Raw genomic sequence first — 16,471 nt, forward strand, 5'->3', positions numbered from 1 at the left:
TATCAGAGCTGGTAACTAAATTAAGTTCTCTCCAAAAGTTTTTCACAGGCCAAGAATACAAAATAGCTAATAAGAACAGGAAGGTTTTGCTGAATCAGGCCATTCTTAAAAAAAAAAAAAAGGCAGCATTACCATGTTTTGTTCTTTCTATAATTTTTCCCAATACATTATTTTCCCCTGGAAAATCCAGAGCCATTTTTCATTAAGGTCATTTTAACTTTTGGAAGGTATCAAGACATGATTTTTTTTCCTGCCTTGCTTGCTTTTGTTTCCAAACTGTGCACCTACCAAACAGAGAAAAATTACCACATTCTATAATGTGAGACTCTCTGAAAATGCTTAATTGACTAATCACAAAACAATTGTATTCTGCAACAACCTTTAGAGATGATATTTGCTTGCACACAGTATGAAGCAATAATTTGACAGTATTTCTTACCTGCTCACTCTCAATGAAAAACGAAATCAAAGCGACAGGAAAATCTTTAGCAATAACAGCTACAGCCCAAATTCTTTACAATTCTTGATTGTTAGTTTTCAGAGAAAACCACAACTAGAACTTTTACTATATTGTTACACTGAAGTTTTAGTGCAAAATTTGCCATTGAATGTTGAGGATGCTCAGAATACAGAATTTAGGGTAAAACTGAGAAACAGTTGGTCCCCTGTCCTGCAAGCACAGACGGCACAGTGGAGAAGCCCCTGGCTCGTGGTTGCTTGAAAACCAAATTTCAAGGGCAAAGCCCACCTTGATGGGCAGATTTGAGAGTTAGTTCTGATAAATAACAAGTTATTGCAATGGGAAAGTCGGATTTCCCTGTTTGCAGGGCAGTCATTCTGAGAAGCCAAGGACAGAGGAGTGGAAATGGCTGATCTGATCCACACTAAAGCCAGGGATGGCACTGATTCAGTGGCAGCTGTTCAGAGGAGCAGCCTCGTCCTTCCTTCACATTTAATATGAACCTCATTTCAGCACATTCACCACAGACACCTCCATCACTTTTGTGACAAGCAGGGTGAGATGTTCTGCCACTGCAGCACTGGGGGCTGGGCACCACAGGCCAGTGAGGAACCCAAGTCCCAGGGCCTTGGGAACATTTCCCTACTCTGACAGACAACCTTTTGGGAAAAGCAGTTCCCTCTGGACAGCTGTGGCAGTCCCTATGGACAGGTGTGTCCCAGATACCCATCACTGGGCTCTGGGAGCAGCACCAGCACTTACTGAGCACAGATTTTCACCTCCTGCCTGCCCAGCACACCCAACTGACATGACTAAAGAGTAGTGAAAAAAATGTAAAATCTGAAGGAACCTTTAATCTCTTTAGTTAAAAAGAAAAAATGCAACCACTTACTAATGGAATGTTAAGATTGTGTATTAAACCCACAAAAGTCAGAAAAGGAAGGAATTAAAGGCTCCCTTGGCTCCTTTAACCCTTCCCTCTGCCTGTGTGCAATCCAGGCTTTCATTACACAGCACCAGGCAAAGGGACACAACCATTGGTGATGCTAAAGGGGGGCAGGGCTTGTTACAAAGCACAGAAATGGAAATGTTAATAACTACTCATTTTATCTTGTAAAAGTTTAATGTTTGCTATTAAAGAATGGCAAGACACTAAAGAAACAGCAAGATGTTGTTATGGAGCTAAATGAAATACTGAAGAAATAAGCTGTTCCTCTCAGTAAATATTTTGGTTGCAGTTTGCTTGAGTGGTATTTATCTCCCAGGGACTAAAGTGAAGGCAATACATCACAGTTTGTAACTACCCCCAGTTGCTTTCTGCACCTCACAGGCTGTTTGTCCTGCACAGAGCACCCATGTCTGAGTTTAAAACCCACACCTGCAAAACTCAGCTTGGAAGCTCCATACCTGCTGCAGTCTGAATAGCTGCACACTTCCCAGTCCCCAGTGCACGATTCCCAGTCCCCAGTGCACGATTCCTCTTCAAGAGCAAGAAAATATTGTTATCCTGGTTTTACAAATGAGAATCCTAAGCACAGAGAGATTAAAGCTGAGCATTTCAAAGCATCCCAGTTAATTAAAATGACTGGAAAATGGGTGTCAAAATTGTTCAGATACCTTTGAAGTCTCAGAACAATTATATTGCTCAAGGTCACACAGGGAGTTTATGGCTGACCCACAACTTGAACCCAGACCTCTAGCGTCCCACTGCAGCTCCTTAATCACAAAGCCATCTTTGCTTTCCAATTTAGTACTGGCCAGACCTGGTCCACATGCAAAGTGGTTCCCAATGGATGAAACCTGTCATTATGCCATATAATGTAACTCTCTATCTCTGGCCTACAGGATAAACAGCAGTGCATTTAGGCACCTCCAAATTCTTTAAGGGACATACCATTGCAAAACACTCAGGAGGCAGGAGCAGCTATTTGAGAATCAGCACACAAGGACAGCAGGGACTTTTCCAATGGCACACTCCAGCTCCATGGCTGAGCAGTTTGCTGTCTCTCCTGTCCTCAGTCTGGTGGCCCCACTCCTCCTTCCTGATGCCGTGTGTGACCAGCAGCACTTTCTGCCAACAGTTTTTCACCAAAGCCCATCTTCTCTCTGAATTCCACTGCCTTCCATTATCTGACCCCCTGATACTCCAACCCCAGCAATGCTGGGTTTGCCATCAGGCTTGTGCTGAACCACAGCACCAAACAAACCCTCAGCAGCACAGAGGCTTCAGCAATGGAGCTTATGGTGGAGGAGTCCTCTCCCAAAGCAAAAACTCAGACAGGACCTGCTGGAGAAACCTGCACACCACAAAGAAGAATGACCCCCTTGGCCTCTCACACCTCTGGGGTCACTACATGTAGAAGGGCTGTACTTCACAAGCCAGTTTGGATACCCATTGAAACACTTGGTCCCAGTTTCTCCTGAGCATACACTACAGTTAAACACTCCTCTCACTTAGAAAGCCACATTTTCCAAATGCTGATCCCTATCCTTGGCACAAAGTCTTCAGGCCCTGGAATGAGCAGATGCAGTTACATAAAGCAAAACTCCCCACAGAGGATTCAATCTGGGGTTATCCCCAGACACACCAACACCCTCCAGGATGTGGAATGCCATGGAAGACAAAGATCAACATAAAACACACACACCCCTAACATGCTGACTTTTTATCACAGAGGTTGCTAATTTCCCAAGCTCAGAACCACCTTTGGAATGAAATGAATTATGCGTCTCATTCCGAGTGCATCAAAGAGCAGACAGCCTTTTTAAAGGAGTCAAGATCACCTCAGCTGTGCTTTTGTTATCTAGCCCAAGGTTAAGGATTTAGCCTTGGGCTAACAATTGGCTCAGAAAACCAGGATCATGTAATGAGGGTTCCAGGAAGAGAGAAAAACTAAAGGTTGGTAAAGGCACACTCTTCAAAATGTCCCAGTACTTGACCTTCTTTTTTTTCCCCCCCCCAGAATAATGGGGTAAATAAGAGAGGAATGGAGACTGAAACCCTGAAGGAAGTACAAGAGGAGCTGGAAAGACCTTTCCAGATTCTTCCCAGATACTCAGAGAAAGGTCTTGCAACAAATCTTCCTCACCACTTAGAAAAGTCAGCAGGAACCCCCCTGAGCAGCTCAGGCTCAAGGGCAGAAAGCTCTTGCAAGGGGCAACACCTGGTTTACTTTCTTTGATATAAAACAAAAGTTAAACTGCTTCTATTTGAAAATTAAACACTAAAATAGGGCTAAGATCCTCTAGCAAGCAAGGGCTGCAATGGCTCCCTGCCAGCAGCATGGCCTGCTGGGTTACAGGGGGCTGTCTGCAGAACAAAGATTTTTTTTTTTTTAAATGACTTTGGTTGGTTGGGTTTGGGTTTTTCCCCCAGAACCTGCACACAGGAGTCACAGACCACTTCCTCCACTTCTGCTGTGACAAAAGCCAGCAGGCTCCACCCCCCCTCCCAAGCCCACTTTCCCAGGGCTGGGTGCCTCTCCAAGGCACTGGCAGTGGGCACGCTCCAGGAGCCCGGCAGGTGTGCAGGAGCTCTCTCTAAATGACTCTGCCCTCTAGGGTACATTTGGGTTATATTTTCAAAGATGAAAATCTTTTCATCTGCAAACCTGGGAGACTTCTTTACCCAACACGTCAAGAAGTTAACAATTAACTATTAAAAACAAACCCAACAAAACAAAATACAGAAAAAAAAATCACCAGACCAGGAAATATGAATCAATTAGTCTTTGATCCTCCCCTCAGTAATAACATCTAGAACATGGGTTACTGCTAATCCTAAGCAACCAAAAACGTTGATGGACTTTAAAAATATTAGTGGTTAAGACAAGGAGAACTTCAATTCCATTTCTTTCTGATCTTTAAGTCTCAAAGTATTCTGAGGCCTCTCCCCAGAGAATGGGAAGAAATGTTCTTTTTAAGAATCTCATGCTCCATGGTGTCCTCACGAGATTCCAGCCAGGGAAGGTTTAGAGTAAACCTGCTCTAAGTCTGTACACCAAAAGCAATCAAATGCCAATCTATTTGCACAACAGGAATAAAAGGGCAACAATAATGCCAGTATTTTGCAGAACAAACCTGCTCCTTTTGTCACTTAAAGTCATTGGGCCCACCTGTTATTTACAGTGCCAGCACCGGGAAAACATCTTCATGTGCTTTAGGACTTGATCCAACAGCAACAGCCTGTGATAACAAAGCTGCCTCCATGTTAATATTATGATGGCCACCAGAAGATCAGGATTCTTCATGAAAATGGACCAAAACAGCTCTTAAAGTGAGAGAGACTGCTTGTAAGTAAAAAGTTTTTTCATCCAAAGGAAGAGACAAAATGCAAGCATAAAGAACAATTTAAACACAACAGCCAGAGTGATATTTATAGGAAAGAATACAAACCCTGTCCATCTTCCTAAATCCTAAGGAGTCAATAACTTATTTGGTCCACGAAGTCCCATATGAAGTTATCAATAAGTCATGAGAAAAGCACAAAAGTCAAGTTTATCATGAAATACATTGCTGTTTCTGGCTGTAAAGCACAGGCTTCTGGAGCAGTTGCAGTCAGATAGCCCTTACCCCTCCCTCCTCCCATCACCACTGGCCTTGCAATTAAGCTTCAAAATGCCTGTGTGTGTATTACTGATGTGGAAACAGCTATTTCCATCATGCCGCAGACGTTCTATACTTTTGAAGTCTGTGGTTGCAGAGTCATTATTCCATACAACGCTTTCCCATCACTAGGGTGTGCAGAGTGCCATAAAAAGTGGTTTGTGCAACCTCCAAGCTACTGGAGTTATGTCAATGGGTACCTTAAATCCATTACTTTCCCCCCGTGGTCACCCTGCCTTCTGAGGGTTTGCTTTAATGAAAAGGACCGGACTGTCTGAGAACGCAGCCAGGAGAGCTGTGCTCCTTTGCAGAGCTGGTTGATATTTCCATATTTTAATCTGCATATTGTTTCCAGGATGATGATGATGATGATAGTAATAATAGTAGAAGAAGCAATAAAAAGTCTAATAATAATTTGCTTCTGTTTGTAGTGGAACACTGCTGGAGTTGAAGGTTCTGTTTTAATGAGACACTCTGAATGAAAGTGTCCTGCAGTGCAAGAAGTACATGTCAGCTCTCCACTGCCTTGGCATTGTAAGCCAAGCTACAGCACAATATTCATAATTTTCTTGGTGATCTCCCAGAAAAACCTTCTTAATTTAATCTCTAATGGGATTATCAGCCTCATTAAATTGTAAATCTTCCACAGTCCGGCTGTTGTGGGAACCTGAACTTTAATAGTGTTATCAATTCACTGCTCTGATCTTTCTACCTGAAGCTTTTAACACTTTCAGCTTCCAAAGCCTGCAGGGACCTTCCCCACTTCCCTCCCCTACAACTTTTCCCCCAAAAAATCCCTGCCTTTTTCCAAACTAAACCCACATTGTGTGCTTCCCTCCACCACAGCCCTCACCCAGTGACTCTGCTCTCCCTTCTGGGAGGGCAGCCAAGCACACTTCGCAAAGCCCCAGCTGTGAAGAGCAAACCCACTTCTCAGGAGATGAGAGCCAGGCTGGCCCACTGCAAATTCCCTCCCCCTGGAGAAGTCCAAGAGCTCTCAGCCTCTGCTCATCCTTGGAGGGCCACACAAGCCCAAGCAGGTATTGCAGCCGAGCAATGGAAATACAGATGCAAAAGAGCTCTGGCCCTCAGACTCCTGGCAGGTTACAGACACAGTCCCTGCTGGTACAGGGTGTCTCCTGCTGCACCCAGCGGGTACAAACCTCCAGATCCTTCCCAAACTAAGGTTCTGGCTGAAGGCTGGCACACACAGCCTCTGTAAGGGACACAGAACCAGGACAAAGCCAGTGTACCTGCTCTTTAAGTGACCACCGCACAAGGCTCACGGGCGGAACGCTTTTGAGTCCTGGTGGGCACTGACACGTGACCAGATCCCAAAAAGAGGGGAAACTCCACCTCAGGAAACCACTACTGCTTGTTGCAGGCAAGGCTGTCAGGAACACGGGTAAGGAAGGATTAGTACTGCAGAGACAGGAAAGAAGTAATCTTAACTACTTTTTGAATCCTTTTTGTGCCCAAGCAAGGCAAAAGCAGTAGACACACACAGTTAGGTTCTCACACACTTGCAAAATCTCTAAGGAGAAATAAAAGAAAAATGTGGAGTACAGCATAGTAAGGTTATATTCTGAAGGAGGTGGGACTTTTCCCTTGTATACAGGAGTCTAACAAAATAAAACACTGTTGCTTGTATCCAACAACCCCTTACAGCACCAACATGTACAATCCAAGTGTCCTTCTGAACCCAGCTTTTGTTTCTTTCCTGTGTAACTAAAACAAAGTTGTTTGTGCCTGTAACAATCTTTAAAAATATATTTTAATGCCTTTGGCTTTCCATCATTATTTTGAGCAGATTAGTCAACAGGGAACAGGATTTGTGGTTCTCCTGCTCTTGTGTTGTAAGATCACAGCATATCAGGATCTCACAGCAACAATCTGCCTTGCAAAGGGGGCTGCCCTAATATAAAGGAGAAGCTAAACATTCCATATCCATAATTAGATAAATAATACTTCAGGCAAGATATGGCACCTTTAAAAGTGCTTTTTCAGTCTTGGATTTTTCTCTGCTTGTTACTACAGAAACCATCTAGCAACCAAAATCTAACACAGACTCCACCCAAAACAGAGGAAAACAATATAGACAGAGTAGGCTTTTCCTCCCCCCTTCTTTCCCCCCCTTTCCCTCCTTTTTTTTTCTTTGAACGGGTGGGTGAGTGCTAAGGAAAAGTATCTTACTGTGCAAAGGAGAGGAGCATTTTGCATGCAGTTGAAACAGTAAAGCTCTGATTACAGATGGCAGCAATGAAAGCAGGAATGAGTAATGAGCAATGAGCAATGCGTAATGCGGGATGAGGATATAATTTCCACACATCGGCTAAAGAAAGGTTTACACTCTTAAGCAATAAAAACAAACCATTAAGCCAGACCTGCACTGTCAGGAAGTATAAAACAGTTCTTGAAACTCTGCAGTTACTATACAAAAGCTTTTCATAAACTTTTGTTTCCTGATCTTCATAAAACATTAACATCAAGCTGCCACATGGCAATTAGCTGCCTCCCGAAATCAATAAAACAAGGGAAAAAACACCAAAAAACCAACTATTTAGGAAAAGCTATATAATAAAATAGTTCAATAATTATCCTCTTCTAATAGTGTAGCAAAGTGGGTCTAATACAAGTTCAGTCCAGAGGAGCTCCTTCTCCAAAGCTTGAAAGTACAACAAAGCACGTTCCTCTCCAAGGCTCACCGGGGCACATGGGAGACCTCGGCGGGAGCAGGAGATGCTCTGTGGCCACCCAAACCCCGCAGGAGCTGCAGAGGTGTCGGTGCCTGCCGGTGGTGAGCCCAGGGGGGGCAGCAGAGCGGCCCCTGCTCGGGGAATGGCCAATGCTCTCGGGAGAGCTTACCTGGGCTGGCGATCCTCCCGCGGCATTTTTATGTGGTGCTCACCACGGAAGTCCAACTGAATTCTGCGCAAAAATTATCAAGCCACTCGACAAAGTTGCTACTGAGGCTCAAAAGGACAAGGAGAGATGCTGATCACATTTGTGTTTAGAGAGATGCTTATCTGAAATGCACAAAGGGTGACATTATCTATCACAATCTCTGCCTATATCGATTATATAAGTGCCTAGAAGCAAAATCTTTAGGGGCTGTAGGGTAACAAAGGCAGTTTTGCCTTCAAAACCTTTTGCTTTTTCTTCTCAAGAGGGGGAAAAAAGCTCATTTCTCCTTGTAGATTACTATAATACTAGTAAGTACTAAATACCCAAGGTAAGTACTGGAGTGCTATGGTAGCATTCAGCATTATTTCTCAGTCATTATCAGACTTTTAAAAGATGTCAGAAAGCTCAAACCCTTGAGAAGGGCTGTCTGATCATCAGCCCTATCTAAAAGAATTCAGGAACTCAACTCATCTCTAGGAGAATTTTCTACTGCTCATCTATGAATGTTTGGGTTTTTCTTTTGCTTTAAATCCTAAACAAAGTCTTTAGTGCAGCGCTCCTCTGTCTCCAATGTAGAGACTGAGTCTAAAGGTTAAAGATTTAAAGATATATTATGAAACAAATTCTGCAGAAATCTGACGTGCTGAGCTTGACACAATGCATATTTCCTCCTCAAAATCAGCATGGAACTGATGATTCTGTGACTAACACTATGCAGTTCTAGAAATGCCTACAAGAGTGGGTCTCAATAGGCTCACAATTATACCCTGTGTATTTTGCTAAGGACGAGATTCTGTCAGGAACAGGAGGGTTGTCTTTGCAAGGAATGCAGCATCACACCGTGACCAGCTGCTGCTCATGCATAAACAAGTGCCACAGCCAGTTCTCTGGAAACAAGATTAGCACCAACGTGTTCTCCTGCCTTGCAGGAGAAGTCAGGCAGTCACCACTCTGCAAAAAGCCTCCCTCAGCCTCGTTACACATGAAGGAGCTGTGAAACTTAAGCCTTGCAACACCAGAGTTGAGGATCTGGTTGAAAGTGATGTGGGTTCTTTATTGATTTCAGCAGCTTTGGGTTCACACCTTTCCTGCTCATCACCACATTTTCAGCACTTTATACCCAGCTTTTGCAGGCTTAGGTTTTCCAGTGCACTAACACAGCTGTATCCTGACTGGCACAGCCACACATGCCAAGGAACAAATTCCCACCAAAAACCCACCACGGCACATCCTGGGACTGACACCTTTGCTAAAGCAACAGCCACAAACTCAGCCATCACCAGCAAAGCTGGCAGCAAACAGAGGGCAAGCTAAACTTCTCCATGTATGCTGCTTCCCCAGTAAAAACATTAAACACCAGAACAGCACAAGAAAAAGCACCTGGACACCACTCAGTCAGCTCACCGTGTAGTATCAGCACAACCAACATCAGCATGACCAACATCAGCTACATCTCAAAATAAGGAGAGCCAAAACGCAGAGTGGAGGACTGTTCCCTAACAGCCATTAAAATACTGCTGGGACAAATACTTAAATTTTTATCTCTCCACAGAACCTTACAACCTTCTAAGCTCACAAGAAAAAAAAATAAATGGAAGCAGCCAACAGGAAATTAGATTTTCTCTGCCATCCTCTGCACCCACTGCTTTTAGTGATGCTCATCAGTAGAGAACTTTTCTACAAGAAGACCTGCTGATCAAGTTAGGCTTTCTGATTGACTCATCTTGCACCTTCACTGCAACCCAGATGATGCTGGTAAAAAAAAAGGTTTGGGGAGAACCATGAGAAAGCAGAGCTTTTCATTAATAAAAAGTCAGGCTAGTAGGAGGCCCAAATTAGAGATTCCCAGAGACCACTTAAAGAGGTCTCCAAAAAGCCCACTGTACACGTGACTTTAGGAAGTGCAGCCTCAGTTCACCAAACCCAGGAGTGGATCCACAACAGAGCTCAAGGGGATGACCAAGAAGTCCATTTGAGCTCCTTTGCCACTCTGCTACTGCAGCTCAGTTGGCACACAAACACCACCCCAGGCTGGTAACACACGGCAGGCACCACCACTGTCAGCCCGGGTGCTGCACTTGCCAACTGCAAATCACACCTTTGCCCCTCACACAAAGGACTTAAAAAGCAAGAATATGCAAGCACAAGTTGTTCTTGTGATTGCTGCACAAGTTTTTTTTTCTTACAGACTGGACTTGTCAAAAAGAAATATCAAAGTTTCATGATTTATTATCTGAAATAGATTTAAACATTTGGGAAGAGGAAAAAAAAATCAGACACAAAACCCTGGAAATGAAGAGATGCTAATCTGCCAAACAGCAAAACCATCAGCTGAGGTTAGAGAGGAGGCTGCACATGACAACAACTTGCTGTATGCAGGGCAAAAATGACAGATTAATTTCACTATAACACTCCACAGAAGTGAGCTCTCCTCTGAGGTGAGGAAGCATGCAATGCTTTTCCAACTGTTAAAGGAAAGGGCTGGTACAAACAAGGTGAGTATTCCTCTTTAGCATAGATAATCACAAAAAAAGGATGACATTTGAGTTTTTATTATTTTATATTTGGCCAGGACTTTTAAAGGAAGGACTTTTAAAGGAAACATCAAACATTCACTTTTCTGTAGCTCTAGAAAGGATTCAGTCTTCCCCACCCCCACCTCCCACAGGATTTCTATTGGCCCTTCTTGTATTCACGCTGCAAATTAACTGGGAATAACAGTATTTATACTAGATCAGCAACGCCTGGTTCTTATCCAAATGTTCCACCTAAAGAGGATGCCAGTTCTCATGGATTGGACAGCCCACCCTGCAGCATTCCTGAGAATTGTACAATATAATCTTGAAAGTCAGCAGAGTGGATTATCCACTTTTTTCTGGACTTGAACTTGTGACCTTAACAGTAGCACAGCAGAAAGCAAATGTGCTATGCACTTTGCCATAGTAACCTTCCATGTATTCTTTTCAACTTAAATACACACAATTGAAACAGCTACAATTTTGGAAAATTATGTACAAACCCTATATTTTTTTCTTTTTTGATTACATATAAATACAAATTAGCTATTCTTCTAAAAAGTGGTTATAATAGTAAATAAATACAAAATAAGAATCTGACCATTATACTTCATGTGCTGGGGTTAAACCCATATAAAATGTACAACTAAAATACATTTAAAATCTTTAAAGGAATATTTCTCTGATTAAAATATTTGTTTTCCCAACTTTTTCGTAGACATAAATATATTTTCAAAATAGTTGTGTTTTTTTTCTTTCCATTTCATTACATAAATAAAGTCTTCATTGGGAAATATTAAAGTGTCAGCTATTTCTTTTTTTTCTTTTCTTTTTTTTTTCTTTTGCATTTGTCTAATATATTTGCTGTGTCAGCGGCACCCACAACCCTCCACAACCATATCTTGATAGTTCTTTAATACAACTTTTTCATTTTCATCAAGGTAGAGCATGGAAATAGCACTCAGTTCTGTCGGCACACAGCAAGCCTTGGGGATTTTGGAATTCACTGAATTGACCAAAGTCTGAACAATGGCATGGTTTGTTGAGTTTAGATGATCTGCCAGTGGAAAAGGACATTCCCCATGGCAGTAAAAGGCACTATACCCCGGCGGGGCAACAATCCAGTCATTCCACCCCACATCATTGAAGTCCACATACAACGGGTGCCTTTTGCAACTGTATTTGTGGCGTTTACGCTGTTTGTGTTTCGCTTGACGCTTTTCTCTTTTATGCAGCGGGTGTCCCTTGCCATCATGCCCAAACGTCACTAACAACGGCCTCAGCTGAGACCAGCTATCTTCATCCTGATGTAAAGACCTGCTAATCCTAACGTGCCTCTTGGAGGCACTGTTCTCTTTGTCCAAGTGAACCACCTCTACCACAAACCCATGATTAGGTTGTCCATGTGCAATCCACCTCAAAACAGCGGGCGTTACATCAAAACTTTCCCATTTACTTGCATTATGATGCACCAACCTGGTGTCCAAAAGTCTTGTGACAGGGTCCTTAGAGGTGGCTGTGGCTGGCTTTATAATTTCATAAATATTAATACGGTGATGGTAGCTGCTGTTGTTCTCCAAGGCTCCGTGCACCTGTTTCCGAAAAATCTGGAGTTCAGCTGAGGTGATAGACTCCTCATTAGGGATGGAAGTTAAATTAAAGAAGAAACGTCGTGCTGTTTTCCCACTTGTTTCTGGCAGTTCTTCCAAAACTTCTAATTTGATTAAACAGGGAAAAGGAGAAAAAAAGGAAAAAAATCAGGAACTGAGACAAGCAACCAAACCCCTCAAGATCATCTGCTGTTGGCAACTTCCAAATGACAGCTAACACATCTGGTACACAAGATCTACAAGAGTTTCAGGCAGAAAATACCATCTCCTTTGTCCCTTTATAGCAACACATAATGCATGATGTTAAAAATGCTGCACTAACTTATGCATTTGGGTTGAACACTGGTGCTCTTTGCAGTCCAGATGGTTTTCAGAGGTGGCAAGACATGCACAGCATTAATTTGGAATTCAAGGACAGGAGTGAGAAAACTCAAGCCCAGTAGTTAGTGGGGAATCACTAAAACCGATTGAGGACTGTGGGTAACTATTATGTTTCTGCTCTTTTCAAGGATGCAGCTCTAACATCAATCCCTGAAACTGCATTCTGAAAAACATTACTCTGCAATTCAGGTAATTTGAAAATTTTAATGTATAGAGACTGTGGACTCAGCATCTGTAACAATACTTCATACAGCACATCCTGGTTTTTACCCAAAAGTGCCATGAAGAACAGCAGGAGGGTTCAACTGCTAAAGAAGAGGTGGATGGTAAAGGGACAATGAAACAAGTCACTTCCAAACAAGTTTTCAAAACCAGCAAAAACAAAATTCAAGAAGTCACTAAACCCCAGGCCATTCTCACCTTTGAGTCAACAAAAAACTGAATGGATCTTCAGAGAGAGTAAAACAGACCGAGGGCTGCTAAGAAGTACATTGTTGCTACAGACGTTGAAGAAATTAAAAGTATTTGCCAAAACAAATCTCCCTCAAGTCATGTTTTTTAATTTTGGTGCTAAGCACTCTGGAGAAAAAAAAAATCACTTTCTAAAGGGAAGGCATAACTGCTGTCAGCAGTTCTTGGTCATGTAACCATTCTCCATTGAATCCAGCACAACTCTTTGAATAAGGTAAGACTCAGCCTTACTGTCTTTCATCTGCAAATACGCAAATGTTTTGAATGGTCACAAGACAAACTTCTGTTTTCAAGAAACCACTAATGCAGAGTAAGAACTCAGTGAGAAAGCAGCAGTCACACTGATTTTATTTCAAATTTTGTGAAAATTGTAACCCTGATTTTCTAACAATGCCAGCCCTTGTTGTAACAGTATGACTACTTCAAATCACAGATTTTTACATTTGCCTAAACATTATCAACCCTCTCTTGTTGAGCCCCTTGTCTGCCATACTTGGGTTTAATGGGAATGACCCATTCACTGGCTTTTCCCCATTTACTGCCACGTGTTTACTTCCCATGAAGGGAAACGTGGAAGAGAAGAGGTTAGATTTCATCATCCATCTCCTTTCTCACGACAAGGCTTTCCATTAAACTTCTCCGAGGCCACCTCCTTCATCCATCAGAAATTTAAACACTAATTATTTTCTTTTCTTGACACAGTTTCACGGTAAAAGCATGGGAAAACTGAATTTTCATTACTTTTCCAGCAGAGCCACTGCATGCCAACACCGGAGACAGCAGCCAGGAGCAATTACAACCTGGGGAAATGTTTCCCTAAAAGCACGTGAGTTACACGTGCCCCACCAGCTCCCCGGGCCTACCTGTGCCATGGCTAATGCCACAGCCACTATTTTGGCTACAAGAGCCAGGAAACGCACCCAAATGCTGAGCGAGGGCCCGTCGGCTGCCCCGGTGGGCTGCAGGGCCAGGAGGGGCTGCAAAGGTGCTGCTGGAGACACCGCTGGTGAGAGCCAAACCCCAGGCACGGGGCGCCGGGGCTGGGGAGCCGTAGTGCGGGTTCGGCTACATCGCTCCTCGACGGCAACGCCTGAGGAGGACGCGTTGATTGTCTCATTGATCTCTCACGGGGATTAGATAAGGATTAGAAACCTCCGCAGCGGCGCAGCTCAGCCGCACGTTAGGGAGCCCGGCAGGAGAGCAGCGGTCTGCGGGAACCCTTACCGCGGAGCCGCGCCGGTTTAGCGGGAAAGGCCAACAAACGGGAGCGCCCCGCCGGACGGCGGGTGGGGAGAAGGGAGCCAAGAGCTCCTCGGCAGAGCCCGTCGGGCACCGCGCCCGGCCGGGAGCGCCCTGCCCCGCTGCACTGCGCGAACCCCGCGGTACCGGCGGGGGGAATCCGCCCCCCGCTCCTCCTCCAGCCCTGCCCATCGCTCCCACAGCCCGCCGAGCCCCCGCCCGCCCTGACCTTCGTGGTGGAAGCTGCGGACGGTGTTGGCGCGGCTGGCCGCCCGCTCCAGCGGGAAGCCCAGCGCCGGCGGCTGCCCCAGCTGCTGCCCCGCGTGCAGGCGGTAGAGGTCCAACATGTAGGGCGGGATGACGACGTCCTTGCCGGGGCTGGGCCGCCGCTTCAGCCCGAACATGTGGAGCAGGCGCAGCTCGAACTCGCTGAGCAGGTCCTCGGGGCGCTGCGCGGCCGAGGCGGCGCGGCCCGGCTCGATGAAGCGCCGCCGACCCACCTCCGGCATGAGCCCGGCCGCGCCGCCCAGCAGCGCCTGGCACAGCAGCAACGCCAGGAGCGAGCGGGTCACGGCAACCATGATCAACCTGCGCGGAGGAGGAGGAGGAGGCGATGGGAACCAGTCAGCGCGGACACCGCGCCGGGGGAGGGAAGGGGACGGGCGGGCACGGTCCGCAGGTGGGACCGACCCCGGCGCCGGCCCATGGCCGGCAGAGCCCCCGAGGGGCCGCTTCAGGTGTGCGGCGGCACCGAAATGCCCGTGGCAGGAGATCAAAGGGAGCGCGGCGGGCCGGGCCGGGGGAGCGGAGCGGAGTGGGGCGCTCCCCAACAAAGGAGCGCGGAGGTGAAGGGAGGAGGGGGCGCAGGTGTGCCCCGGGCCGGGCCTCCCTCGCCCCACCGGCACCGCTCCACTGGGAAGGGAAGGGAAGGGGCGGCTGCCCCACAGAGCGACCTCCCCGCTGCGCTCCCGTCCCGATCCCCGGGCTTCCCCCCGACACCCCGCCGAGCCGAGCCGCGGGCTCTCGGGGCCGGCTCCGCTCCTGCCGCGGCGGGGCAGCGGCTTCCCCCAACGGAGGGAAAAGGAAAGTTCCTTTCCCTCTGTGGAGTGAAAAAAGGGGAAGGAGGAAAGTAAAAATCCTGCTACGTCCTTAGCCAAACCCGCAGGCTGACATTCTCCCCCGTGAAAATCTGGGCTGGATTATTATAATAACAATAATAATAGTTATGATTAGTGTCCCGTCCCCCCTCTCTCTTCCAGAGCGCTAGCACCTCCGCCGTGGCCCACGGAGTCATCCTGCGGAGAAGGCTTTCAGCGGATCTGCGACCGCCGGGGCTATACCTGTGTGCAGCAGGAGGGGTTGTGTCTGCAGGAGGGTGTTCTGCTCTCGGGGTGTTTTTCCCGCATCACTTGGTGTTACTCCAAACTTCGCTGCTGCTCCTCTACAGCTGCCGAGCAGAAAATAGAAGTTCCCTGAAGTACAGTCCGCCTCGGAAACATACTTTTAGCAGCTAGCTGAGGAGGCAGAAGGCAAGTCCCGGCCAGGGAAAAGGCTTCTCCCTTTTAAAAGCAGCGATCGAAAAGTTGTTGCTTCTTCTTTTTCTTCCTTCTCCTCCTCCTCGCCTGTGTGTGCGTGTGCCTGCTCGTGAATGGGTTCCTACGTGTCTACGGAGTTAAAAGACTCCTTTTCAAAAATATCCTTTGCATCACGCTCATCGGACAGATGGTCATTTACCGAGACTCCCGCAGCAACATCAAGACGAAGTTTGACTTGTCTCCGCTCCCTTAAAAAAGAAAGGAAAAAGGAGGGAGGAGAGTAAATAAAAGGAGGAAAAAAAAAGAGGGTGGGGAGCCGCCCGCCGCCGTCCCGCGTGGAGCGGCCGCGTTAGGGCAGCGCGCCGGGCTCCCCGCCGGCCCCGCACCGCACCATGGCCGGGGGTGGCCGCCCGCCGCCGCCGCCGGGGCTTTTTGTTGCGCGGCGATGTCACGACCCCGGAGGCTCGGGGGCCCGCGCCAATCACAGCCGCCCTGTGGGAGCGGGCTGCGGCCCCGCACGGCTTTTAAAGGAGACGCCGCCTCCCTCCCTCGCTCCTTCCCTCCCTCCTCCCTCGCCCGCTCCCTCCCTCGCCGCGGCTGCCGCCCGCGCCCGGGTCGCGGTGCCGCCGGGGCGAGGGATGGGGCGGGCGGCGGTCCCGTTAAACTGCGGTACCGGAGGCTGATCCGATGCAGGAGGACCCCCAGCCTAGCCGGTCCCGCTCCAGGCTGCTGTGCCGGAGCGGGACGCGG

At 46.7% G+C, this 16,471-nt stretch overlaps 1 protein-coding gene across 4 annotated transcripts in view; it reads right to left on the reverse strand.

Annotated features, from left to right (window-relative positions):
• BMP2 (bone morphogenetic protein 2) overlaps positions 1-16,249 on the reverse strand; it is a 69,258-nt gene extending 53,009 nt beyond the window's left edge. The window contains exons 1-4 of one of the 4 annotated variants that reach the window (XM_071582167.1): positions 15,527-16,248; positions 14,416-14,774; positions 11,962-12,199; positions 8,007-8,091 (exon numbers count right to left, since the gene is read on the reverse strand). In XM_071582167.1, coding sequence (XP_071438268.1) covers positions 8,088-8,091; positions 11,962-12,199; positions 14,416-14,767 — 594 coding nt within the window. In that variant the 5' untranslated portion in view covers positions 14,768-14,774; positions 15,527-16,248 and the 3' untranslated portion in view covers positions 8,007-8,087. Of the gene's footprint in view, positions 1-8,006; positions 8,092-10,634; positions 12,200-14,415; positions 14,775-15,526 lie in introns of those variants that run through there. The other 3 variants (XM_071582165.1, XM_071582166.1, XM_071582164.1) reach the window with 3 other exon arrangements.
• Between the last annotated feature and the right edge of the window lie 222 nt (positions 16,250-16,471).

The sequence above is a fragment of the Pithys albifrons genome, chromosome 2 (assembly GCF_047495875.1).
Source record: "Pithys albifrons albifrons isolate INPA30051 chromosome 2, PitAlb_v1, whole genome shotgun sequence".
Lineage (NCBI taxonomy): Eukaryota > Metazoa > Chordata > Aves > Passeriformes > Thamnophilidae > Pithys > Pithys albifrons.